General features: G+C 72.1%; 4 protein-coding genes across 4 annotated transcripts; 1 reads left to right on the top strand and 3 right to left on the bottom strand.

Moving 5' to 3' along the window:
• Positions 1-2,074: 2,074 nt before the first annotated feature.
• Positions 2,075-6,919, top strand: QPCTL (glutaminyl-peptide cyclotransferase like; the record flags this gene model as incomplete). The annotated part of the gene is made up of 6 exons (XM_062601036.1): positions 2,075-2,327; positions 2,497-2,781; positions 2,890-3,051; positions 4,702-4,801; positions 6,316-6,432; positions 6,679-6,919. Coding segments are annotated over 6 exons (1,063 nt in total), but the record flags the coding sequence as incomplete, so codon positions are not given.
• A 2,725-nt stretch (positions 6,920-9,644) lies between these two features.
• On the bottom strand, positions 9,645-13,334 carry LOC134154286 (calcineurin B homologous protein 2-like). Its single transcript, XM_062601037.1, has 7 exons — positions 13,144-13,334; positions 12,634-12,706; positions 12,078-12,158; positions 11,865-11,977; positions 10,714-10,775; positions 10,506-10,628; positions 9,645-9,892 (listed from the first exon to the last, which is right to left on the bottom strand). The coding sequence occupies exons 1-7, from the start codon at positions 13,202-13,204 to the stop codon at positions 9,839-9,841; spliced, it is 567 nt and encodes a 188-aa protein (XP_062457021.1). The 5' UTR covers positions 13,205-13,334; the 3' UTR covers positions 9,645-9,838.
• An 84-nt stretch (positions 13,335-13,418) lies between these two features.
• On the bottom strand, positions 13,419-20,584 carry LOC134154287 (delta-like protein 3). The gene is made up of 7 exons (XM_062601038.1): positions 20,534-20,584; positions 19,641-19,725; positions 19,005-19,064; positions 17,637-17,846; positions 15,732-15,998; positions 14,177-14,627; positions 13,419-13,866 (listed from the first exon to the last, which is right to left on the bottom strand). The coding sequence occupies exons 1-7, from the start codon at positions 20,582-20,584 to the stop codon at positions 13,455-13,457; spliced, it is 1,536 nt and encodes a 511-aa protein (XP_062457022.1). The 3' UTR covers positions 13,419-13,454.
• A 394-nt stretch (positions 20,585-20,978) lies between these two features.
• Positions 20,979-25,280, bottom strand: TIMM50 (translocase of inner mitochondrial membrane 50; the record flags this gene model as incomplete). Its single annotated transcript, XM_062601039.1, has 10 exons — positions 20,979-21,137; positions 22,889-22,995; positions 23,079-23,235; positions 23,331-23,429; positions 23,525-23,629; positions 23,727-23,846; positions 24,152-24,210; positions 24,530-24,551; positions 24,936-24,967; positions 25,079-25,280. Coding segments are annotated over 10 exons (1,008 nt in total), but the record flags the coding sequence as incomplete, so codon positions are not given.
• Positions 25,281-25,946: the final 666 nt, after the last annotated feature.

A 25,946-nucleotide genomic window follows, 5' to 3' on the forward strand; every position in this document is an offset into this window, starting at 1 on the left:
GGTGCCGGTGGCGGTGCCGGTGCCGGGGGCGGGGCTGTGCCCGCCGCCCCCCCGCGCCCTCCCGCTCCTCCGCCGCTGCCCCCGCCCGCTGCCGCCGCTGCTGCTGGCGCTGGCGGCCGCCGCCGCTCTGCTCTACGCGGCCTGGGCGCCGGCGGGCGGCGAGCGCGGCCCCGCCGCGAGCGCGGTGAGCGCGGGGCGCGGGGGCGGGGGGGTCCCGGTGCCCCCCGGGGGCGGGAACCCGAGCCCCGGGTGGGGGGGGTCCCGGTGCACCCGGGTGGGGGGGGAATCTGAGCCCCGGGGGAGGGGTCCCGGTGCCCCCGGGGGCGGGAGCCCGAGCCCCGGGTGGGGGGGTCCCGGTGCAACCCGGGGACGGGAGCCCGAGCCCCGGGTGGGGGGGGGTCCCGGTGCACCCGGGGGGGGGGATCTGAGCCCCGGGGGAGGGGTTCCGGTGTCCCCCGGGGGGGGGTCTGAGCCCCGGGGGGGGGGTCCCGGTGCCCCCCGGGGGCGGGAGCCCGAGCCCCGGGTGGGGGGGGTCCCGGTGCACCCCGGGGGCGGGAGCCCGAGCCCCGGGTGGGGGGGGGTCCCGGTGCTCCCCGGGGAAGGGGGGGGTCTGAGCCCCGGGGGGGGGGGTCCCGGTGCCCCCCCGGAGGGGGGAGCCCGAGCCCCGGGTGGGGGGGTCCCGGTGCACCCCGGGGGTGGGAGCCCGAGCCCCGGGTGGGGGGGGGTCCCGGTGCCCCCCGGGGAAGGGGGGGGTCTGAGCCCCGGGGGGGGGGTCACGGTGCCCCCCGGAGGGGGGAGCCCGAGCCCCGGGTGGGGGGGTCCCGGTGCACCCCGGGGGCGGGAGCCCGAGCCCCGGGTGGGGGGGGTCCCGGTGCCCCCCGGGGAAGGGGGGGGTCTGAGCCCCGGGGGGGGGTCCCGGTGCCCCCCGGAGGGGGGAGCCCGAGCCCCGGGTGGGGGGGGTCCCGGTGCACGCGGGGGGGGTGGATCTGAGCCCCGGGGGAGGGGGGTTCCGGTGCCCTCCGGGGGGGGGGGTCTGAGCCCCGGGGGGGGGTCCCGGTGCACCCCGGGGGCGGGAGCCCGAGCCCCGGGTGGGGGGGGTCCCGGTGCCCCCCGGGGAAGGGGGGGTCTGAGCCCCGGGGGGGGGGGGTCCCGGTGCCCCCCGGGGAAGGGGGGGTCTGAGCCCCGGAGCTGGGGGGGTCCCGGTGCACCCGGAGGGGGGGTGGGATCTGAGCCCCGGGGAGGGTGTCCCGGTGCCCCCGGGGGGGGAGGGCGAGCCCCGGGGGAGGGGGTCCCAGTGTCCCCGGGGGGGGGGGGCGAGCCCTGGGGGGGGCCCGGTGCCCCTGGGAGGTGGAATCTGAGCCCCGGGGGGGATCTGAGCCCCGGGAGGGGGGTTCCAGTGCTCCCGGGGGGGGGGGGGGGTTGGAGGGCCCGGGGGGTGTCCAAGGGGTCCCCATGTGCCGGGGGAGGGACCTGGGGGATCCGGAGGGGGTCCTGGTGCCCCCGGGGGGGGGGGATCTGGGGGGCCCAGGGGGGTCCAAGGGGTCCCCATGTGCCGGGGGAGGGACCTGGGAGATCCGGAGGGGGTCCTGGTGCCCCCGGGGGGGGGGATCTGGGGGGTCCAAGGGGTCCCCATGTGCCGGGGGAGGGACCTGGGGGATCCGGAGGGGGTCCTGGTGCCCCCGGGGGGGGGGGATCTGGGGGGCCCAGGGGGGTCCAAGGGGTCCCCATGTGCCAGGGGAGGAAACTGGGGGACCCGGGGGGGTCCTGGTGCCCTGGGGGGTCCCTATGTCCCGAGGAGGGGGATGTGGGTGCCCCTGGGGGGGTCCAGGGGGTCCCTGTGTCCCGGGGGGGGGATTTAAGTGCCCCAGAGGAGTCTAGGGGGTCCCCGTGCCCCAGAGGGAGAATTTAGGTGGCCCAAGGGGGTTCTAGGGGGTCCCCGTGTCCTCGAGGGGGGATTTAGGTGCCCCTGGGGGGGGGGGGGGATCGAGGGGGTCCCTGTGTCCCGGGCGGGGGGGGGGGGGATTTAGGTGCCCCTGGGTGGGGAGGGTCTGGTGGGTCCCCACGCCCAAAACAGCGGAGGGAGGGGTGAAATCTGGGGGTCCCGCCACCCCCGAGCACCCAAAGCCCCCCTCCCCGACGGTGGCGTTTTGGGGGGGGGGGGGTGTCACCGTCCCCCGCAGCCCCCCGGGCGGACGCCGGGCCGCTCCGAGGCCGAGCTGCGGCTGCTGGCGGCGGCGCCGGACCCGCGGCGGCTCCGCGACACCTTCCTGCGCCCGCTGCTGCACCCGCGGGTGCCCGGCAGCGCCGGCAGCCTCGCCGCCCGCCAGGTCAGTGCCGCCGCCGGGTGCCCCGGTGGGGTGGGATTGGGGTGGGGACTGGGGGGGGGGGGGACGCGCACACGGCAGACGCGGCGGCGGGTGACGCCGCGGTGACGCCGCCGCGGTGACGCCGCCGCGGTGACGCCGCCGCGGTGACGCCGCCGCGTCCCCGTGGCAGCACCTGGCCGCCCGCCTGGGCGCCCTGGCTACCTCGTGGCACCTGGAGCTGGACGCCTTCGAGGCGGCCACGCCGCGCGGACCGGTGGCCTTCGCCTCGCTGGTGGCCACGGCGGCGCCGGCCCCGCGGCGCCTGGCTCTCGCCTGCCACTACGACAGCAAGGCGCTGCCGCCCGACGCCCGCGGCCGCCCCTTCGTCGGAGCCACCGACTCGGCGCTGCCCTGCGCCCTCCTCCTCGAGCTGGCGGCCGCCCTCGACGGTCGCCTGCGGGACGCCGCCGCCCGCGTAGGTTTTTGGTTCCCGGACGCCTGGGCCCCCCCCCGCGGCGGTGGTGGCGGCGGCGGCGGCATCGGCGTGACCCCCACCGCCGCCGACGTCTTGTCCCCCGTGCAGGGCGCTGGCACCACGTTGCAGCTGCTCTTCCTGGACGGCGAGGAGGCTTTCGGCGAGTGGAGCGCCCAGGACTCGCTCTACGGCGCCCGGCACCTCGCCGCCCGCATGGCCGCCACTCCCCACCCCGCCGGCGGCCCCGGCGTCACCCAGCTCGGAGCCATGGTGAGGTCCGCGGCGGGTCCTCGCTGGGCCGACGTGCTGCGTGGACGCCCGGGGTGGCACCCGGGTCGCGGCAGAAGGCGCAAGCTCGGTGTCTTTGGCTGTGGGGGAAGCTGCCACCGTGGTGTCCCCAGGTGTCTTGGTCCCTGGTGGCACCTAGGTCATGGTGGAAGCTGCCCCCGTGGTGTCTTTGGCTGTGGTGGAAGCTGCCACCATGGTGTCCCCAGGTGTCTTGGGCCCTGGTGGCACCTAGGTCATGGTGGAAGCTGCCACCATGGTGTCTTTGGCTGTGGTGGAAGCTGCTACCATGGTGTCCCCATGTGTCTTGGTCTTTGGTGGCACCTAGCTCATGGTGGAAGCTGCCACCATGGTGTCTTTGGCTGTGGTGGAAGCTGCCACCGTAATGCCCCAGGTGTGTTGGTCTTTGGTGGCACCTAGGTCATGGTGGAAGCTGTCCCCGTGGTGTCTTTGGCTCTGGTGGAAGTTGCTACCATGGTGTCCCCAGGTGTGTTGGTCTTTGGTGGCACCTAGGTCATGGTGGAAGCTGCTACCATGGTGTCCCCATGTGTCTTGGACTTTGGCGGCACCTAACTCATGGTGGAAGCTGTCCCCATGGTGTCTTTGGCTCTGGTGGAAGCTGCCACCATGGTGTCCCCAGGTGTCTTGGTCCCTGGTGGCACCTAGGTCATGGTGGAAGCTGCCCCCGTGGTGTCTTTGGCTCTGGTGGAAGCTGCTACCATGGTGTCCCCAGGTGTGTTGGTCTTTGGTGGCACCTAGGTCATGGTGGAAGCTGCTACCATGGTGTCCCCATGTGTCTTGGACTTTGGCGGCACCTAACTCATGGTGGAAGCTGTCCCCATGGTGTCTTTGGCTCTGGTGGAAGATGCCACCATGGTGTCCCCAGGTGTCTTGGTCCCTGGTGGCACCTAGGTCATGGTGGAAGCTGCCCCCGTGGTGTCTTTGGCTCTGGTGGAAGCTGCTACCATGGTGTCCCCAGGTGTGTTGGTCTTTGGTGGCACCTAGGTCATGGTGGAAGCTGCTACCATGGTGTCCCCATTTGTCTTGGACTTTGGCGGCACCTAACTCATGGTGGAAGCTGTCCCCATGGTGTCTTTGGCTCTGGTGGAAGCTGCCACGGTGGTGTCCCCAGGTGTCTTGGTCCCTGGTGGCACCTAGGTCATGGTGGAAGCTGTCCCCATGGTGTCTTTGGCTCTGGTGGAAGCTGCCACCATGGTGTCCTCAGGTGTCTTGGGCCCTGGTAGCACCTAGATTGTGGTGGAAGCTGCCACCATGGTGTTCCCCGGTGTCTTGGTCTTTGGTGGCACCTGGGTCATGGTGGAAGCTGCCCCCGTGGTGTCTTTGGCTGTGGTGGAAGCTGCCACTGCAGTGTCCCGCGCTGTGCTGGTCCTCGCCGTGGTGGCACCTGAGCTGTGCCCATCCCCGCCGCCGCGGTGTCCCAGCTGCGCCCGTCCCACGGCCGCCGAGCCGTGTTGGTCCCTGCCTCGGTGGCACCTGAGCCACGTCGCTCCCTGCCGCCGTGGTGTCCCCAGCTGCGACGGTCCCACGGTGGCAGCTGAGCCGTGCCGGTCCCGGTCACGGCAGGGCGTCGCGGCCGGGCCGGTGGCCGTGACCGCGGGTCCCGTGTCCCCGCAGAGCCTGTTGGTGCTGCTGGACCTGCTGGGTGGCCCCGAACCTGCCATCTACAGCCACTTCGACCGCACCCACGCGTGGTTCCTGCAGCTCGCCGCCATCGGTACCCCGGGGACCGGGGAGGGGACGGGGTGAGGGGGGACGGGGACCAGGGAGGGGACGGGATGGGGACACAGGGGTGGGACAGGGCACGGGGACCAGGGAGGGGACAGGATGGGGACACGGGGGTGGGACAGGGCACACAGGGAGGAGGACAAGGATGGGGACCAGGGAGGGGACGGGATGGGGACACGGGGGTGGGACAGGGCACGCGGGGAGGAGGACGGGGATGGGGACAAGGGGGATGGGATGGGATGGGGACACGGGGGTGGGGACCAGGGAGGGGACGGGATGGGGACATGGGGGTGGGACAGGGCACGTGTGGAGGAGGACGGGGACTGGGACCGGGGAGGGGACGGGATGGGGACACCGGGGTGGGGACCGGGGAGGGGACGGGATGGGGACACGGGAATGGACAGGGCACGCGGGGAGGAGGACAAGGATGGGGACCAGGGAGAGGACGGGATTGGGGACACGGGGGTGGGACAGGGCACGCGGGGAGGAGGACGGGGACACGGGGGATGAGGATGCGGCTCCAGCATCCCGGGGCTGCTCCGCGCTTGTCCGTGCTGATCCGTGCTCGCCCGTGCTTGTGCGTGTCCCGCCACGCCCCTCCGTGCCCCTCCGTGCTCCCCCGCGCTCCTCCGTGCCCCTCCGTGCCCCTCCGTGCCCCTCCGTGCCCCTCCGCGCTCCTCCGTGCCCCTCCGTGCCCCTCTGTGCCCGTCCGTGCCCCTCCGCGCCCCTCCGCGCCCCTCCGTGCCCCTCCGTGCCCCTCCGTGCCCCTCTGTGCCCCTCCGTGCCCCTCTGCGCTCCTCCGTGCCCCTCCGTGCCCCTCCGTGCCCCTCTGCGCTCCTCCGTGCCCCTCCGTGCCCCTCCGTGCCCCTCCGTGCCCCTCCGTGCCCCTCCGTGCCCCTCTGCGCTCCTCCGTGCCCCTCCGCGCTCCTCCGTGCCCCTCCGTGCCCCTCTGTGCCCGTCCGTGCCCCTCCGCGCCCCTCCGCGCCCCTCCGTGCCCCTCCGTGCCCCTCCGTGCCCCTCTGTGCCCCTCCGTGCCCCTCTGCGCTCCTCCGTGCCCCTCCGTGCCCCTCCGTGCCCCTCTGCGCTCCTCCGTGCCCCTCCGTGCCCCTCCGTGCCCCTCCGTGCCCCTCCGTGCCCCTCCGTGCCCCTCTGCGCTCCTCCGTGCCCCTCCGTGCCCCTCCGTGCCCCTCCGTGCCCCTCCGTGCCCCTCCGCGCTCCTCCGCGCCCCTCTGCGCCCCTCCGTGCCCCTCCGCGCCCCTCCGTGCCCCTCTGTGCCCCTCCGTGCCCCTCCGTGCCCCCCACGCCCCTCCGTGCCCCTCCGCGCCCCTCCGCGCCCCTCCGTGCCCCCCCGTGCCCCCCAATACTCACCTGTGCCCCCCTGCACCCCCCTGTGCCCCCCCGTGCCCCGCTGTACTCACCCGTGCCCCTCCGCGCCCCTCCGTGCCCCCCCGTGCCCCCCACGCCCCCCAATACTCACCGGCGCCCCCCCCGCGCCCCCGGCAGAGCGGCGGCTGCACCGCCTGGGGCTGCTGCGCGCCCACCGCCGGGAGCAGCTCTACTTCCAGCCGGGCCGGGCGCCGGGGCCCGTCGAGGACGACCACGTCCCCTTCCTGCAGCGAGGTACGGCCGCGACGCCCCGGACCCCCCCTCCCCCCCCCGCCGCGGGCCGGCTGTCCGTCTGTCCGGCCGGCTGTCCTTCTGTCCGGCTGGCTGTCCGGCTGGCGGTCCGGCCGGCTGGCGGTCCATCCATCCGGCGGTCCATCCATCCGGCGGTCTGTCCGGCCGGCGGTCCGTCTGGCCGGCCGTCTGTCTGGCCGGCGGTCCGTCCGTCCGTCTGTCCGGCGGCTCAGCGGGCGCCCGGCGCAGGCGTCCCCGTGCTGCACCTCGTCCCCACGCCGTTCCCCCGCGTGTGGCACACGGCCGAGGACACGGAGGAGAACCTGGACCCGCCGACCGCCGAGAACCTCGCCAGGATCCTCGCCGTCTTCGTCGCCGACTTCCTGCGGCTCTGAGCGCCCGCGGCGCCGGGTCACCCGCGGCGCCGTGTCACCCGGGTCACCCGTGTCGCCGTGTCACCCGTGTCGCCATGTCACCCGCGTCGCCGTGTCACCCGGGTCACCGTGTCACCTGCATTGCCGTGTCACCCGTGTCACCATGTCACCCGCATCACCGTGTCACCCGTGTCACCCATGTCACCCGGGTCGCCATGTCACCCGGGTCGCCGTGTCACCTGCATTGCCGTGTCACCTGGGTCGCCCGTGTCAGCGTGTCGCCCATGTCGCCCGTGTCACCCGCGTCGCCGTGTCACCCGCGTCGCTCGTGTCGCCGTGTCACCCATGTCGCCACGTCACCTGCATTGCCGTGTCACCTGCATTGCCGTGTCACCTGGGTCGCCCGTCTCAGCGTGTCGCCCGTGTCACCCGGGTCGCCGTGTCACCCGGGTCGCCGTGTCACCCGCGTCGCCCGTGTCGCCGTGTCACCCATGTCGCCACGTCGCCTGCATTGCCGTGTCACCTGCATTGCCGTGTCACCCGGGTCGCCTGTGTCGCCGTGTCACCCGTGTCACCGTGTCACCTGCATTGCCATGTCACCCGGGTCGCCCATGTCATTGTGTCGCCCATGTCGCCCGTGTCACCCATGTCACCGGGTCACCCTGGTCACCCGTGTCACCTGGGTCACCCGTGTCGCCCTGGCACCCGTGTCGTGTCGCCGTGTCACCCATGTCACCCGTGTCGCCGTGTCACCTGCATTGCCATGTCACCCGGGTCGCCCATGTCATCGTGTTGCCCGTGTCGCCCGTGTCACCCGGGTCACCCGTGTCGCCCTGGCACCCGTGTCACCACCCCGGAAGCCGGCAGTAAAGTCTCCCCTGTCCTGTCTTCCGGCGTCGGCTGGGGGGACGGGTGTCGAATCCCCCCCCACCCCCTCAACAGCAATGGGGACACCCCAGGGACCCCGTGTGTCACCCCCCCATCATGGGGACACCCCAGGGACCCCATATCCCCCCCACACACTGCAATGGGGACACCCCAGGGACCCCGTGTGTCACCTCCCCATCATGGGGACACCCCAGGGACCCCATATCCCCCACACACACTGCAATGGGGACACCCCGGGGAGCCCGTGTGTCACCCCCCCCATCATGGGGACATCCCAGGGACCCCATATCGCCCCCACACACTGCAATGGGGACACCCCAGGGACCCCGTGCGTCACCCCCCCATCATGGGGACACCCCAGGGACCCCATATCGCCCCCACACTGCAATGGGGACACCCCAGGGACCCCGTGTGTCACCCCCCCATCATGGGGACACCCCAGGGACCCCATATCCCCCACACACACTGCAATGGGGACACCCCAGGGACCCCGTGTGTCACCCCCCCATCATGGGGACACCCCAGGGACCCCATATCGCCCCCACACACTGCAATGGGGACACCCCAGGGACCCCGTGCGTCACCCCCCCATCATGGGGACACCCCAAGGACCCCATATCCCCCACACACACTGCAATGGGGACACCCCAGGGACCCCGTGTGTCACCCCCCATCATGGGGACACCCCAGGGACCCCATATCACCCCCACACACTGCAATGGGGACACCCCAGGGACCCCGTGTGTCACCCCCCCATCATGGGGACACCCCAGGGACCCCATATCCCCCACACACACTGCAATGGGGACACCCCAGGGACCCCGTGTGTCACCCCCCCCATCATGGAGACACCCCAGGGACCCCATATCCCCCCCACACACTGCAATGGGGACACCCCAGGGACCCCGTGTGTCACCCCCCATCATGGGGACACCCCAGGGACCCCATATCACCCCCACACACTGCAATGGGGACACCCCAGGGACCCCGTGTGTCACCCCCCCATCATGGGGACACCCCAGGGACCCCATATCCCCCCCACACACTGCAATGGGGACACCCCAGGGACCCCGTGTGTCACCCCCCCATCATGGGGACACCCCAGGGACCCCATATCCCCCTCCCCACTGCAATGGGGACACCCCAGGGACCCCGCGTGTCACCCCCCCCATCATGGGGACACCCCAGGGACCCCATATCCCCCACACACACTGCAATGGGGACACCCCAGGGACCCCGTGCGTCACCCCCCCATCATGGGGACACCCCAGGGACCCCATATCCCCCACACACACTGCAATGGGGACACCTCAGGGACCCCGTGTGTCACCTCCCCATCATGGGGACACCCCAGGGACCCCATATCCCCCCCACACACTGCAATGGGGACACCCCAGGGACCCCGTGTGTCACCCCCCCATCATGGGGACACCCCAGGGACCCCATATCCCCCACACACACTGCAATGGGGACACCCCAGGGACCCCGTGTGTCACCCCCCCATCATGGGGACACCCCAGGGACCCCATATCCCCCACACACTGCAATGCGGACACCCCAGGGACCCCGTGTGTCACCCCCCCATCATGGGGACACCCCAGGGACCCCATATCCCCCACACACTGCAATGGGGACACCCCAGGGACCCCGTGTGTCACCCCCCCATCATGGGGACACCCCAAGGACCCCATATCCCCCCCCACACTGCAATGGGGACACCCCAGGGACCCCCACAAAGGGCCCAGGAGTCCGGCCCCCCCCCTTGCCCCCACCATGGGTCCCGCACACCCACCCCCCGCTGTCCAATAGGGTGCGAGGATCCTGGCAGTGCTGCCAGCCCATTGGACTAGCCCCTGGGGGGGGCGGAGCAGGAAGAGGTGCAGCAAGGGCCCTGATTGGACAGAGCTGCTGCTGTCCCGCCCTCCCAGGCGAATCTGATTGGCTGAGACGCGGTTCAGACTAGATCTCTTAATAGGGGATCGGGGGGGGGGGTTGAACACTGCGAGCTGATTGGCTGCGAGCTGATCGGTTGCGAGCTGATTGGCTGTGTGCGGCGGAGAGGCAGACCGGATTGGCTGGGGCCAGGGGGCGGAGCCAGGTCCTGATTGGCCGCAGCGCGCCCCGCCCCGGCCGGATCCCGCCAGGGATCACTTCAGGATCCAGACGCTCATGCGGCGATGGACGTCGAGGCGCTCGACCGCCTGCGCAGGGGCCCCCGGACGCCTGGGCCCCCCGGACGCCTGGGCCCACACACACACACACCCCCCGTCCCCCGGACGCCTGGGTCCCCCGGACGCCTGGGCCCCCCCCCCCCCACACCCCCCCATCCCCCGGACGCCTGGGTCCCCCGGACACCTGGGCCCCCCCCCGACACACACACACACATCCCGCCCCCTCCCCCTTCCCGGACGCCTGGGCCCCCCGGACGCCTGGGCCCCCCCCCCCCAGACACACACATCCTGCCCCCCCCCTCCTTCCCGGACGCCTGGGTCCCCTGGACGCCTGGGCCCCCTCACCCAGCCCCAGATGCATGGCCCCCCCCCCCCCACCAAACGCCTGGGCCCCTCCCTCCCCCCCCCCCCCCCGCAAGCCTGGGCTCCCCCGGACGCCTGGGCCCCCCCTCACCCAGCCCCGGACACCTGCCCCCCCCCCCACCCCCCGCCCTCCGGATCCCTGGGCACCCCAGATGCCTGGCCCCTGCACCCCCCAATCCCCTCCCCCCCCCCCCGGATGCCTGGGCGCCCCGGGGTGCCTGGGCCCCCCCACGGCCTCCAACCCCCCCCTCCCCGGACGCCTGGGCCCCCCCCCCCCAACCTTGGCGAAGTCCTCGAAGCAGAGGGCGCCGCGGCGGCCGCCGGCAGCCTCGCGCAGGGCCCCCGCGGCGACGGCCGCCAGCGCCTCGTCCGGCACCTCCAGCCCCACCATGAGCCGCAGCACCTGCGCCGGAGGGGGGGGGGGGGGCTCACACGCTTGCACACGCGCGTGCGCCCCGCTCACACGCACACACACGCGCGCGCGTTACCTGCAGCAGCTCGCGGTGGGAGATCTGCCCGTCGCCGTCCTGGTCGTAGAGCTGGAAGACGACTGCGGGGCCGTGTCAGCGCCGGGGGGGCGGGGGGGTGTGCGCGTGCAACGGGACACGCGTGCGTGCACGAGGACACTCACGCACACGTATTTTGGGGGGGGGGGTGGGGAGATGGGGAAGGACACGCAGGGCCGCCCGGTGCAGCGGGACGTCGGGGCCGCGCGAGCACGTGGGACGCAGCCGGACACGCGTGCGTGCACGAGGCCCTGCTGCTTGAGGCCCCCCGGTGCACGAGCACACCCATTGCACGAGCACACCCATTGCACGAGGACGCCCGGTGCACGAGGACGCCCCCAATGCACGATGACACCCGCTGCACAATCATCACACCTGCTGCACGGTCACACCCATTGCACAATGACACCCAATGCACGAGGACACCCCCAATGCATGATCACACCCATTGCACGAGGACACCTGGTGCACGAGGACACCCACTGCACAAGGACCCAATGCACAAGGCCACTGGATGCACGAGGACCCAATGCACGATCGCACCCATTGCACGATCACACGCACTGCACGATGACACCCGCTGCACGAGGACCCATTGCACAAGGACACCCATTGCACAAGGACCCAATGCACGAGGACACCCATTGCACGATGACACCCATTGCACGAGGACGCCCCATTGCATGAGGACACCCCATTGCATGAGGATGCCCGTTGCACGAGGACGCCCGTTGCATGATAACACCCATTGCACGAGGACCCAATGCACAAGGATGCCCATTGCACGAGGACGCCCCATTGCATGAGGACGCCCGTTGCACGAGGACGCCCGTTGCACGCTCACGCCCACTGCGCGAGGACGCCCGTTGCACGAAGACGCCCGTTGCACGAGGACCCAATGCATGAGGACCCAATGCACGAGGACGCCCATTGCACGATGACACCCACTGCATGATGACGGCCATTGCACGATCACACCTGCTGCATGATGACACCCATTGCACGAGGATGCCCCATTGCACGAGGACGCCCCATTGCACGAGGACGCCCGTTGCACGAGGACGCCCGTTGCACGCGGATGCCCATTGCACGCTCACGCCCGCTGCACGAGGACGCCCGCCGCCGCCACTCACAGCGCAGCTTGCTGCGGGGGCTGCCGGGCGCCCCCGGCTCGCACGGGGCCCCCTCGGCCGGCCGGAAGTGCGCGAGGACTCGTGCGAAGGTCGCGAAATCGGCACGCTGCGCCCTGGGGTGGGGAGGACGGACGGACGGACGGACGGTCAGGGCATGGCGCCCCTGCGGGGGGGGGGGGGTGCAGGGGGACACGCGGCGGCGGCGGCACCCACCCGCCGGGGAAGAAGGCGCCCACGATGCGCTCGCACAGCGGGTTCAGCGCCAGGCCCTCGAGCGCCTGCAGGTCGGCGGGGCTGGGGGGGGGGGGGGGGCTGCTCGCACGAGGGTCGGCTCGCACGAGAGCCCCCCCTTGCACTAGAGACCCTCCCCTTGCACGAGAGACCTCCCCCCTTGCACGAGACCCCTCCCTTGCACGAGAGACCCCCTTGCACAAGAGACCCCCCCTGCACGAGAGACCCCCCTTGCACGAGAGATCTCCTTGCACAAGAGACCCCCCCCTTGCACAAGAGACCCTCCCCCCCCCCGCATAAGAGACCCCCCCCTTGCATGAGAGACCCCCCCCTTGCACGAGGGCCACCTTGCACGAGGGCCACCTTGCACGAGGTTGCAGCTTGCGCAAGTGACCCCTTTGCACGAGGGTCGCCTTGCACAAGGGTTTTTTTTGGGGGGGGTGTTTTCTTTTTTTGGGGGGGATGGGGGTTTGGGGGGGATGGTGGGTTTTTTTTTGGGGGGGGGTGTTTTCTTTTTTTGGGGGGGGGGTCCCCCCACCTGAGGTGCCCCTTGTCGTCCCGGTCGAGCACCTGGAACCGCTCATGGAGCCGCGTCAGAGCCGCCAGCGACACTGTCGGGGGGGGGGGATAGAGCCAGTGGGGCCCAGGCGTCCGGGCTGCTCCCCCGCCCCCCCCCCCTCCCCCGCCAATGAGAGGTCCAGGCGTCCCCCAGCCTCTCCTGCCCTTTTGGGGGGGGGGGGGGAAGGACCCCAAGACCCTCCCCCCGACCTGTGAGGGCCCAGGCGTCCGAGACCCCCCCCCCCAAAAGCATACTCCCCAGGGGCCCAGGCATCCGGGGCCACACCCCCCCCCGGACCCTCCCACTCGCTAGGGGCCCAGGTGTCCGGGACCCTCCTCCCCCAGGACCCCAACCCCCCCCACACCACCACGGGCCTAGGACTGCCCCCCCCTCCCCAGGGGCCCAGGCGTCCTGGACCCTTCCCTCCCCCCTCCAATCCTTTCCCCAGGGAGGAGCGGGGGGGGGGGCCCAGGCGTCCGGGAGCCTCACGGCCGGTCTCCTCGGCGAGGGCCCCCAGGTCGGGGGGGGGTCGGGCAGCGGCGGCGCCCATGGCGGCTGGGGGAGGGGACGGCAGCGCAGCCGCCCCGGACGCCTGGGCCCTCGCCAGGCCTCGGACGCCTGGGTCCCTGCCAGGCCTGGCAGGAGCCCGGACGCCTGGGTCCTTTACGGGTCTGGAGGGGCCCCGGACGCCTGGGCCCCTTGGCCTGGCCTTGCCGCCCCCTGTTGCTGCCCCTCCCCCCTCACAAACAGCAGGAGGCTCTGCCTTCTCATTTGCATCTGATTTGCATTTAATTTGCGTCTCATTCCCAGCTCCCAGACTGGGAGGGTGTTGTGCTACGCGAGAGGGCGGGGTTTATCCCTGCCCCGCCTCCCTCCCCATTGGCCGACGTGGGCGTGAAGGGGAGGCGGGGTTTCCTCTTGCCACGCCCCCCGGGCCTGCTCCTTGCTGATTGGCTCGGTGCTGGGGGGGGGAGGGGCTCGATGAGAGATGGGCGGGGTTTCTTCGTGCTTGGAAGGGGAGGGGCTTGTGAAGGGGCGGGGCTTATGAAGGGGTGGGGCTTAGGAAGCGGACAGGGCTTCCGAGGCAGAAGGGCCCCGCTGGGTGCTATGAAAGGGGCGTGGCTTGCTGGAGGGGGTGTGGTCAGGGTGGCCGAGGAGGGTCCAGCCCCCCTGGAAGTGGGTCCGTCGTGGTGGTCGTTGCTGGGGTCAGACCTGGAAGGGGGAGGGGGCGGATTTTAGGGGTGGGGGGGCGAGTCGGGCCGGGCCCCATGTGGGGCTGAGCCCGTCCCCCCCCCCCCCAGCTCATGACACGGATCCGGGAGGGGGGGATATGGGGGGGGGCATTACCTGGGTGGCGGAGACGCGGGGCGGCCGCCGGTCGGGGGCGGCGGCGGGGGCCCCCCCTGGCTGCAGCGTGGGGCTGCGGCGGCAGAGGAAGGGGCTGGTCAGGGACCGCCGGAGGAAACCACCCCCCCCCCCGCCCTCTCCTCCCCGGACGCCTGGGCCCCTCCGGCGGCCTCACCTGCGCGGGGCCGGCGGGCGGCGGCGGTGGCGGCGGACGGCCAGCGCCAGCCCCAGGCCGGGGCCCAGCAGGGCCAGCGGCAGGGCGGCGGCCAGGGCCAGTGGGGCCGGCGGGGGCCGGCGGGGTGCCGGCGGCCCCCCCACCTCGAACTCGCAGCGGGCGCCCATGAAGCCGGGGGCGCAGGCGCAGACGTGGCCCGAGAAGTGGGTGTAGCAGGTGGCGCCGTGCAGGCAGGGCCCCGAGGCGCAGGCGTCGGCCCGCAGGCGGCAGTCGGCCCCGCCGTAGCCCAGGGTGCAGGAGCAGCTGTAGCTGTTGGCCCCGTCCACGCAGGTGCCCCCGTTGGCGCAAGGGTTGGGGCTGCAGTCGTCCACGTTGTGCTCGCACCGCGGCCCCGAGAAGCCCGCCCGGCACTTGCAGATCACGCTCCGGCCCAGGTCCAGGCAGTGGCCGCCTGAGCGGGACGCTCTGGGTCAGCCCCGGGGCTGCGCCCCCCGCTCCCCCCCCCCCCCCCCCCGGCCTCTTGCCCCAGCCTGGGGGTCATTACAGCCCGGAGTGGACAGCTATTAAGGACATTACGGCTCAGGGTGGGCAGCTATTAGGGACATTATGACAAAGTGTTGGCGGCTATTAGGGAAATACGATCCAGAGTTGCAGCTATTAGGAACATTGCAGTTGAGAGGGGCAGCTATTAGGGCCATTATGACCATGGATGCACAGCTATTAGGGACATTACAGCTCAGAGTGGCTGCGATTAGGGCCATTATGACCACGGATGCACAGCTATTAGGGACATTACAGCTCAGAGTGGCCGCTATTAGGGCCATTATGGCCCGATTGGGGCCCATCTTAGGGACACTCCACCCACAGCGGCAGCTTTAGGGGTATTAGGGACCATGGTGGCAGCTCTTAGGGACATTATGGTCCAGAACAGCAGCTATTAGGGATATTACGGCCCAGGTGGGTACTGCTGGGGATATTATGGCCAACAGAGGGCAGCTATTAGGGATACTACGGCTCAGGGTGCCTGTAATTAGGGACATTACAGCTCAGAGTAACAGCTATTAGGGTCATTACGGCCCATGGTAACAGCTACGAGGAACATTACGGCCCAGCGTGGGCAACTATTAGCGACATTACTGCTCCCAGCCCAGCAGCGGGGGGTGTGTGTATTAGGAACATTATGGGAGCACTAAGGGCTGCTGCGACCCCATCGGGGAAGGAGCCAGTGCGCTACGGGGGGGGGGGGGGCATTACGGTACCCGCCCACCGCAAGTGCCCCTCTAGCGTGTGTATTACGACAGCTAACTGCTGCGCGGTCCCGCTAGTCCACACATTACGGTACCGCCGCTGCGCGTGTAGCGCAGACATTACGGGAGCTAAAGGCGGCGTGGCCCCTCTAGTGCAGGCGTTACGGTACGGCCCCCGCGGCGGGGCCGCTACAGGGCGCACTACGGTACCGCGCGGCGGCCGCCGCTGCTACTCGGCGCATTACGGCATTAGGGAGGGGCCCCGGGAGGCGCCGCCCGGGCCCGGAGCCGCCGCCGCCGCCGCTCACCGTGGAGGCAGACGCGGTCGGCGCAGCGGTCGGCGCGGCGCTCGCAGTTGAAGCCGCGGAAACCGGGCGGGCAGCGGCAGCTGTAACCGGCGCCGGGCGGCGGTGCCGGGGCGCAGGCGCCGCCGTTAAAGCAGGGCCCCAGGGCGCAGGGCGACAGCTGCGCTTCCGCTTCCGGCGCCGTCGCCGCCACTTCCGGCAGCGCCGAGGCGATTTCCGGCGGCTCTCGGCCGACATCCGGCGGCTTCGCTGAGGTCACTTCCGGCGGCGCTGCCGAACCCACTTCCGGCGGCGGCGCTGTTCCGGGGCTCTCGGCCGCCGCCGCCGCCGCCGCCGCCTCCCGGCAGCGCGGCCCGGGGGAGCCCCGCGGCCCCGCGCCGCTGCCGCTGCCCTGCGCGGGCGGTGCCGTCACCGGGGCCCGCCGGGCGGGACCGACCCGGGCGGGGAAACGGCCCCGGCGGGGGGGAGGCCGGGCGGTCCCGGGGGTCCCAGGGGTGCTCGAGGGGGGGGGGTCCCGCAGGGGTCAGGGGTCTCTAGGGGTCTCGGGGACGTGGGGGATGCCCTTGGGGGGGGCCTGGGGGTCCCAGGGGTGCTCGAGGAGGGGTCCCGCAGGGGTCAGGGGGTCCCTAGGGGGTTCCCAGGGATCTCGGGGACGTGGGGGATGCCCTTGGGGGGTCCTGGGGGTCCCAGGGGTGCTCGGGGGGGGTCCCGCAGGGGTTAGGGGGTCCCTAGGGGGTTCCCAGGGGTCTCGGGGAGGTGGGGGGTGCCCTTGGGGGGGTCCCGGGGGTCCCAGGGGTGCTCGGGGGGGGTCCCACAGGGGTTAGGGGATCCCTAGGGGGTTCCCAGGGGTCTCGGGGAGGTGGGGGATGCCCTTGGGGGGGGTCTCAGGGGAGTCTGGGAGTCCCGGGGTGCCCGGGGGGGTCCCAGGGGTGCTCGGGGGGGCACAGGGGTTAAGGGGTCCCTGGGGTGCCCTAGGGAGTTTCTGGGGGTCTCAGCGGGGTCTGGGGGCCCCAGAGGTGCTCGAGAGGATCCCAAGGGTGCCCGGGAGGGGGGTCCAACAGGGGTCAGGGGTCCTTGGGGTGCCCTAGGGAAGTTCTCGGGGGAGGGGCAGGGTCCCAGAGGTGCTTGGGGGGATCCTGCAAGGAGCAGGGGGTCCCCGGGGTGCCCTGAGAGGGGGGTGGGGAGGGGGCACTCACGCTGTGGGTGGCCCCGTGGCGGCAGGGGTGACCGTCGGCCCCGGGCGGGGGGCCCTGCCGGGGCTCCCTGCACCCACCTGCCGGAGAGTCCCGTCAGTGCCGAGGGCGGGGGGCACCCGGGGGGGCCGGGGACGCTCAGGGGACAGGGCGGGGGGGGTACCCAGGGGTGCAGCGATGGGGGGGGACAGGACAGGGGAAATGCAAGGAGGCTGGGGGCACCCCGAGGTGCTGGGGACAGGACAGGGGACACCCGGGGGTGCCGGGGACATGGGGATAGGCCTGGGGGCACCCAGGGGTGCTGGGCATGGTGGGGACATGACAGGGGAAACGCGGGGGTGCTGGGGACAGGCCGGGGGGCACCCCGAGGTGCTGGGGACATGACAGGGGACACCCGGGGGTGCTGGGGACATGGGGACAGGCCAGGGGGCACCCAGGGGTGCTGAGCACGGTGGGGACATGATAGGGGACACACGAGGGTGCTGGGGACATGGGGACAGGCCGGGGGGCACCCCGAGGTGCTGGGGACAGGACAGGGGAGACCCGGGGGTGCCGGGGACATGGGGACAGGCCAGGGGGCACCCAGGGGTGCTGAGCATGGTGGGGACATGACAGGGGACACCCAAGGGTGCTGGGGACACCCCAAGGGTGCCGGGGACATGGGGACAGGCCAGGGGACACCCGTTGGGGGGGGGGGGGGCTTGCCGGTACTCACGGTGGGCGCAGCCGGGGGTGTCCGGGGTGCTGGTGCGCGGGGGGTCGCAGCGGGGGGGCCCCGGGGTGCTGCGGGCGGCGGCGGGCGGGGGGGGCCGGGCGCGGAGGCGCAGGCCCAGGCGCAGCCGCCCCCCCCCGGCCCCCCGGCGCCAGCGGGGCCCCGGCGCCAGGCGCTGCCGCCAGCGCGCCCGGCCCAGCAGCTGCCGCCGGCCTGCGCCCGCCCGCGTCAGCGCCCGCCCGGTGCCCCCGCGGCACCCGCCCGGTGCCCCCGCACCCCGCGACACCCGCCCCGTACCCCCACAACACCCACCCGGTGCCCCCGCACCCTGCAACACCCGCCCAGTGCCCCTGTGACACTCACCCGGTGCCCCCACACCCCGCGACACCCACCTGGTACACCCACACCCCAAAACACCCACCCGGTGCCCCCGCACCCCGCGACGCCCGCCCCGTGCCCCCACAACACCCACCCGGTGCCCCCGCACCCTGCAACACCCACCTGGTACACCCACACCCCAAAACACCCACCCAGTGCCCCCGCACCCTGCAACACCCGCCCAGTGCCCCTGTGACACCCGCCCGGTGCCCCCGCACCCCGCGACACCCACCCGGTGGCCCTGCGACACCTGCCTGGTACCCCCACAGCCCGCGACACCCACCCGGTGCCCCTGCACCCTGCGACACCTGCCCGATACCCCCGCAACACCTGCCCGGTACCTGCGCACCCCGCCCAATACCCCTTCAACACCCGCCTGATACCCCCACACCCCACAACACCTGCCCAGTACCCCTATGACACCCACCTGATACCCCCGCACCCCATAACACCTGCCCGATACTCCCGTGACACCCGCCTGATACCCCCGCACCCTGCGACACCTGCCCGATACTCCCGTGACACCCGCCTGATACCCCCGCACCCCGCGACACCCGCCCGATACCCCTGCGACACCCGCCCAGTACCCAACACCCGCCTGATACCCCCGGCACCCACTCGATGTCCAGCGACACCCTAGCACCCAACAACACCCACCTGATACTCTGGCACCCACCCGATAGCCAGTGACACCCCAACACCCACCTGATACCCCGCAACACCCTGAGACCCAACAACACCCGCCCGATACCCCTGCACCGCGTGACGCCCACCCAAAACCCCCGCAACACCCATCTGATACTCCAGCACCCACCCGCTAGCCAGTGACACCCCAACAACACCCACCTGACACCCAGCGGCACCAACCCAAGCACCCACCCAGCACCCGGGTGCTCCCCAACACCCTCCGGACCCCCCCCCCCGACACCCCCCCAGCACCCTCACGCCCCTCCAGCCCCCAACACCCAGTGCCCCCCCTCACCCCCCCCTCACCCGTGGGGCCTTCGGCCTCCTCCAGCCGCCAGGTCTCGATGAGGAGGGAGACGGTGCCTGCGGGGGCGGGGGGGGGCGTGGGTGGGGGCTCCCAGCCCGGCGGGGGGGGCAGGGGAGGGGCTCCCAGCCCGGGGGGGGGTGGGGGGGGGGGCTGGAGGGGGCTCCCAGCCCGGGGGGGGGGGGTTCCTTGGCCATGGGGGGAGAGTCTTGGGGCTGGTTTGGGGGGGGGGGCTTGGGGGGGGGCCAATCCTGGAGGCGTGCTGGGTGCAGGGGGGTCCCATCCTGGGGGATGCTGGGTGCAGCGGGGGGGGGGGGCCATCCTGGTGGGGTGCTGAGTGCAATGGTGGGGGTCCCATTCTGGAGGGGGGGGGACATCCTGGGGGTGCTGGGTGCAAGGGGGGAGGTCCCATCCTGGAGGGGTGCTGGGCACGGGGGGGGGGATCCCATCCAGAGGAGGTGCTGAGTGCAGGGGTTCCCATTCCCGGGTGGGTGCTGGGTGCAGGGGGGGGGAGTCCCATCCTGGTGGGGTGCTGAGTGCGAAGGGGGGGGTATCCCATCCTGGGGGGGGGGGTCCCATCCTGCGGAGGGGGTGCTGAGTGCAAAGGGGGGGGAGTGGGGGGGGGGAGTCTCTCACCGGCCAGGGGAAGGCGAAGGGCAGGCGGAGGGTGCGGGGGGCGCCGGGGGCCGGGGGGGGCCCGGGGGGGCTGCGGGCGGCGCCCAGGCTGCAGGGCCCCCCCCCCCCGGGCCCCGGCGGGCGCAGGCAGAGGCGGAAGGCGAGGCGGCAGGAGGGGGGGCCGCCGCCGCACGGCCCCCCGCCCCGCGCCCCCAGCACCCGCAGCTCCAGCACCCCGGCCGGCTGCGCCTGGGTGCGGCGGGCGGCACGGCTGGCCGGGTGCCCCCCAGGACCCCCCCCCCCCCCGCCACCGCCACCCTTGGGACCCCCCCCAAACACCCCCCCACACACACACACACTCCTAATGTGCCTGGGGTCCCACCCACCCCCAGGGACCCCCCCAAACTACCCAGAGACCCTCCAACCCCCCCCCGTCAGGAGCCCCCAACCCCTCCAACAGCCCCAGGATCCCCCCCCCCCCCCAAAAAAAACCACCCACCCCCAGGGAGCACCCAACTCCCCCCTGGGGACCCAAACAGCTCCCCAGTATCGCCCAGGTCCACTTAGGACCCCCCCCCAGGGTCCCTGTGGACCCCCCCAGACCCCGTAGATCCCCCCCAATATCCCCTGGGGATCCACCAGAGCCCCCTAAGGCCCCCCCCCCTCCCTAGGGCCCCCTAAGGCCCCCACGGACCCCCCCCCCCAAGAGCCCCCCAATATCCCCCAGGGCCCACAACGATCCCTCAGGACCCCCCCAAGGTCCCCCGTGGGCCCCCCAAGAGCCCCCCAATATCCCCCAGGGTCCACTAAGGACCCCCCCCAGGCCCCTAGGGACCCCCCCCACCCAAGAGCCCCCCCCCTCCCCAAAGACCCCCACAGTACCCCTGGGACCCCCCCCCCCCACCGCCAGACTCACCGGGCAGGCGCCGAGCAGGGCGAGGAGCCCCCCGAGGAGCCGCAGAGCCATGGCCCCGGGGTGGGGGGTGGGTCGGGGGTCCCGGGGGGGAGGCGAGTGCGTGCGTGGGGGGGGGGGTCCCAGGGGACGGAGGGGTCCGGCTCCGTCCCCGCGCTCGCCCGTGTCTGAACAACCCCCCCCACCACCACCACCAGCCCCCTTTATAGGGGGCCCGGCCCCGCCCCCCACCCCACCCCCCCCACACACTTGGCTCCACCCCTCCCCCCAAACAACCCCCCCCCCAACCCCCAATTTGGTTGGGGGAAGGGAGGGAAGGACGAGCCGGACGCCTGGGCCCCTCGCGGCGGCGGCGGCGGCGGGAGAAGAAACGGGGCAGAGGCGGCTCCGCACGACCCTTTATTGCCCCCCCCCCCCCCCCCCCCCCCGGGAAAAATAGATATATCTGTGGTTTTTATACATATATATAATGTACAGAAGAAGAGGGCGAAGGCGGCGGCCGTCACTGCTGCTTGGAGCGGGGCCAGAGGCGCCCGGCGAGGGAGCCGAGGAAGAGCTGCGGGCGCTGCCTGCCCTGCGCGAGCTCGGCGAGCCGCTGCTGCTCCTCCTGGCGCGCCGCGGGGCGAGAGGAGCCGGCGTCACCGCGGACCGCGGCGGGGGGACGCGGCACGGGGGCGGCCACGGCACGGGGACGGCGGCACGGGGACGGCGGCGCGGCGGCGGCGGGGGGGGGGGGGGACGACATGGGGACGCCGTTGCCGGCGGTGACACCGGGATATCGTCAACAGCGGCGGGGACACCGGGACGCCGTTAACGGCGGTGGGGACGCGGGGACACGGGGACACTGTCAGTGGCGGTGGGGACACCGGGACGCCGTTAACGGCGGTGGGGACACGGGGACGCCGGGATGGCGTTAACGGCGGTGGGGACACGGGGACACGGGGACACTGTCAGTGGCGGTGGGGACACCGGGACGCCGTTAACGGCGGTGGGGACACGGGGACGCCGGAAGGCGTTAACGGCGGTGGGGACACGGGGACACGGGGACACTGTCAGTGGCAGTGGGGACACCGGGACGCCGTTAACGGCGGTGGGGACACGGGGACGCCGGGATGGCATTAACGGCGGTGGGGACACGGGGACACAGGGACACTGTCAGTGGCGGTGGGGACACCGGGACGCCGTTAACGGCGGTGGGGACACGGGGACGCCGGGATGGCGTTAACGGCGGTGGGGACACGGGGACACTGTCAGTGGCGGTGGGGACACCGGGACACCGTTAACAGCAACGGGGACAGCAGGATATCGTTAACAGTGGTGGGGACATGGGGACGCTGGGATGGCGTTAATGGTGGTGGGGAGGGGACACCGGGACACTGTCAGTGGCAGTGGGGACACCGGGACACCGTTAACGGTGATGGGGACACCGGGATATCGTTAACACCGGTGGGGACACAGGGACGCCAGGACACTGTCAGTGGCGGTGGGGACACTGGGACACTGTTAACAGCCATGGGGACACCGGGACACTGTTAACGGCGGTGGTGGCAGAGGGGACACCGGGACACCGTGAACAGCAGGGGTGGGGTGATGCCAGGATGTCATTAACGGCGGTGGGGACGCCGGGAGGCCGTTAACGGTGGCAGGGACGCCGTTAACAGCAGTAGGGACGTTGTTAACGGTGGCGGGGACACCGGGACGCCGTTAACGGCGGTGGGGTGACACCGGGACGCCGTTAACGGCGGTGGCAGCCGTGGGGACACCGGGACGCTTGCGTTAACCGCAAAACACCGTTAACGGCGGTGGGGTGACACCGGGACGCCATTAACGGCCGTGGGGTGACACCGGGATGCCGTTAATGGCGGTGGAGTGACACCGGGACGCCGTTAACGGCCGTGGGGTGACACTGCAACACCGTTAACGGCGGTGAGGTGACACTGGGACGCCGTTAACAGCGGTGGGGTGAGACCGGGACGCCGTTAACGGCCGTGGGGTGACACTGCAACACCGTTAACGGCGGTGAGGTGACACCGGGATGCCGTTAACGGTGGTGGGGTGACACCGGGACGCCGTTAACGGCGGTGGGGTGAGACTGGGACGCCGTTAACGGCCGTGGGGTGACACTGCAACACCGTTAACGGCCGTGGGGTGACACCGGGACGCCGTTAACGGCGGTGGGGTGACACCGGGACGCCGTTAACGGCCGTGGGGTGACACTGCAACACCGTTAACGGCCGTGGGGTGACACCGGGACGCCGTTAACGGCGGTGGGGTGAGACCGGGACGCCGTTAACGGCGGCGGCGGTGGCCGGGGGGGCCGGGACAGGCGCGGGGGGCCGCCGGCGGCTCCCTCCCCACCTGCTCCAGCTGCGACTGGCGCCGCTTGAAGGCGGCCAGCGGGTCGTCCTCCAGCGAGTAGTTCTCCAGCACCGTGCGCACGTCCTCGACGCCGCTCAGGGCGATGGCTGCGGGCAGGGCCGTGAGCGCGGGGCCGTCACCCGCCGCGGCCGCGTGTCCCCCCCCCCCCCCGCCCGCCGCCTCGCCTTACTCTTGAGGAAGGCGGCGAGGTCGTAGAGGGTCCGGTCCTCGGAGTTGCCGTCCCAGCGGGCCAGCGCCAGCCCGTTGAAGGGCTGCAGGCAGAAGGCCTCCTTGCGGCAATCCACCACCACCACCTTGGCGGGGTCTCTGTTGAGGCAGGAGATGTCCTGGAGAGGGACGGAGGAGGGCGGCAGGTTGGCACGGAGCCGGAGCGCCCGGTGCCGGCGTCCCCCTGTCCGTCCGTCCGTCCCCCGTCCGTCACCTTCACGTGGTGCCCGTCCATGTAGCGGGTGGCGTCGCGGAAGAGGCGGTAGGAGACGAAGCCGTGGGGGTCGACGCTGTCGATGAGGGGGAAGGCGGTCTAGGACGGAGCAGGGGGGGGGGCGAGAAGGTGACGGTGGCGGTGTTGGGGGGGGTCGTGGCGTCCCCGCGCCGCCACCGCCGCGTCCCCCTCACCATGCCGGTCTCGGAGGTGAAGACGACGATCTCGTAGAGCGGTGCCAGCTGCTGGAAGAGGCTCTCGATGCCCGGGCGCTTCTTGAAGCGCCAACCGGTGACGAGCTGGGGACGAGGAGCGAGTAAGGACTGGGGGGTGGCGGGGGGGTGGCGGGGGGGGGGGCCACCCGGACGCCGTCCCCACCTCCGCGGGGGGACTCACCGACCACTCGGGGTGCAGCAGGACGTCGGTGAGCTCGATGACGAGGGTGTAGGGCGGCTGGTAGTAGGGCTCGCGCAGCGGGTCGGGCAGCAGCTTGGGGCTGGTGGGCTCGATGATCATCTGTGGGGCGGGGGGGGGTGCGGGGGGGGGGGACACACACACACACACACACACGGTGCCCCACGGTGGGGACAAACCCGTCGCGGCAAGGACGGGGCCCCTCATTGCGGGGACAAACCCTCCTCATGGTGGGGGGGGGACAGAGAAGCCCCCGCGGTGGCACGAAGCTCCAGGCTGGGGACAAGCCCCCCCCCCTCCCCGCGGTGGGGACAAAACTGTCACCGTGGGGGGGACAAAACCGTCACCGTGGGGGGGGGACGAGCCCCCGTGGCGGGGGGACGCCCCCCCCCCACCCCGTCCCCTACCTGCCGGTAGTCCTTGAAGTACTTGTAGGTCCTCCGGAGCTGCTGGATCACCACGGGGTCTGCGAAGCGCCGGTGAGGACGGCCCCGACGTGACCCCCCCCCCCAACCAAAATCCGCCCCCCCCCCGACCCCCACCCGAGGGGCACCGGGGCGGCCCCGCACCCCCCTCCCTCCCCGACCCCCACCCGAGGGGCACCGGGGCGGCCCCGCACCCCCCTCCCTCCCCGCCGCTTCCCCTGCTCCCTTTTGCATCACAAAAGATGCCTTTTTTCCTCCCCCCCCCCCCCCCAAAAAAAAAGTCTCCGGTTTCCGGCCGGTTCCCTCCCTCCGTGACCCCCCCCCCCCCCAAAAAAAAAAAAAACCGCCGCCGGGACTCACCGCCGTCAAACTCATCCGGGATCTGCGGAGAGGGAGGAAACAGCAGGAAAAGGGGGAGGAGGGGGGGGATGAAATAAAACGAGGGGCAAATGGGGCAGCCCCCCCCCCTTCCCTTCCCTTCCCTTCCCCCACCCCCCCCCCCCCCACCAGCAATTTGGCGCCCTCGTTTCCGCCGGAGCTCGTTTGATGTGCGGGGGGGGGGGGGGGGTCATTAGCACCTCGCGGCGGGGAGCCGCACATCAAAACCCCCCGCGACACCTCCCCGAACGATGGGGCCTTTTTATTTATTTATTTATTTATTTTTTTTTCCGGCCGGAACTGGGGGGAGGGGGAGCTACCGCCCTAATTAACCCCACCCCAATTAACCACCCTGCCCCCCCCCCCGGCTTCGTTAAGGAGGCTTCACCTTGGCGCCGTGCTCGTCCAGCGCGTTGTTGCCTGCGGGGAGGGAGAACGGGGCGGTGAGCGGAGCCGGGGCCGCTCGGCGGAGGGGGGACTCAGCGGAGGGGCCACTCGGCGGAGGGGGCGCTCAGCGGAGCGGGCGCTCACCGAAGACGTAGAGGACGGTGGCGCCGGCGCCGGCGCCCAGCAGCCCCGCCAGGCGCAGCAGCACCCGCCGGGCGTAGGCCGTCTGCTCCCGCTTCCGCTCCTGCCCCTCGTCCGGGCCCGGGGCGCCCGCCGCTGCCTGCCGGGCACGGGGGGGGGGGGGGGGGGGACACGTCAGGGGACACCCCGGGGTGGCCAAGGGGCCCCAGGGACGTCAGGGGACACCCCGGGAGCCCCAGGGATGGTCAGGGGGCCGTGGGGACGTCAGGGGACACCCCGGGAGCCCCAGGGATGGTCAGGGGGCCGTGGGGACGTCAGGGGACATGCCGGGGGCCCCGGGACGGCCAAGGGGCTGTGGGGACATCAGGGGACACCCTGGGACGGCCAAGGGGCTGTGGGGACATCAGGGGACACCCTGGGACGGCCAAGGGGCTGTGGGGACGTCAGGGGACACCCCGGGGACCCCAGGGATGGCCAAGGGGCTGTGGGGACATCAAGGGACACCCCGGGATGGCCAAGGGGCTGTGGGGACATCAGGGGACACCCTGGGACGGCCAAGGGGCTGTGGGGACGTCAGGGGACACCCCGGGGACCCCAGGGATGGCCAAGGGGCTGTGGGGACATCAAGGGACACCCCGAAAGCCCTAGGGACATCCAAGAGGCCATGTGGTAGCCCCAGGCACGGCCAGAGAGTGTTGGGGACATTAGGGGACACCCAGAGATGACCAAGGGGCTGTGGGGACATCAGGGGACACCCAGGGACACCCAGGGAGCCCTGGGGACGGCCTGAGAGGCTTGGGGACACCAGGGGACAGCCAGGGATGGCCAGGGAGTGTTGTGGACATCAGGGGACACTCGGAAAGCCCCAGTG

Source organism: Rhea pennata, unplaced genomic scaffold (assembly GCF_028389875.1).
Source record: "Rhea pennata isolate bPtePen1 unplaced genomic scaffold, bPtePen1.pri scaffold_199, whole genome shotgun sequence".
Taxonomy (NCBI): Eukaryota; Metazoa; Chordata; class Aves; order Rheiformes; family Rheidae; genus Rhea; species Rhea pennata.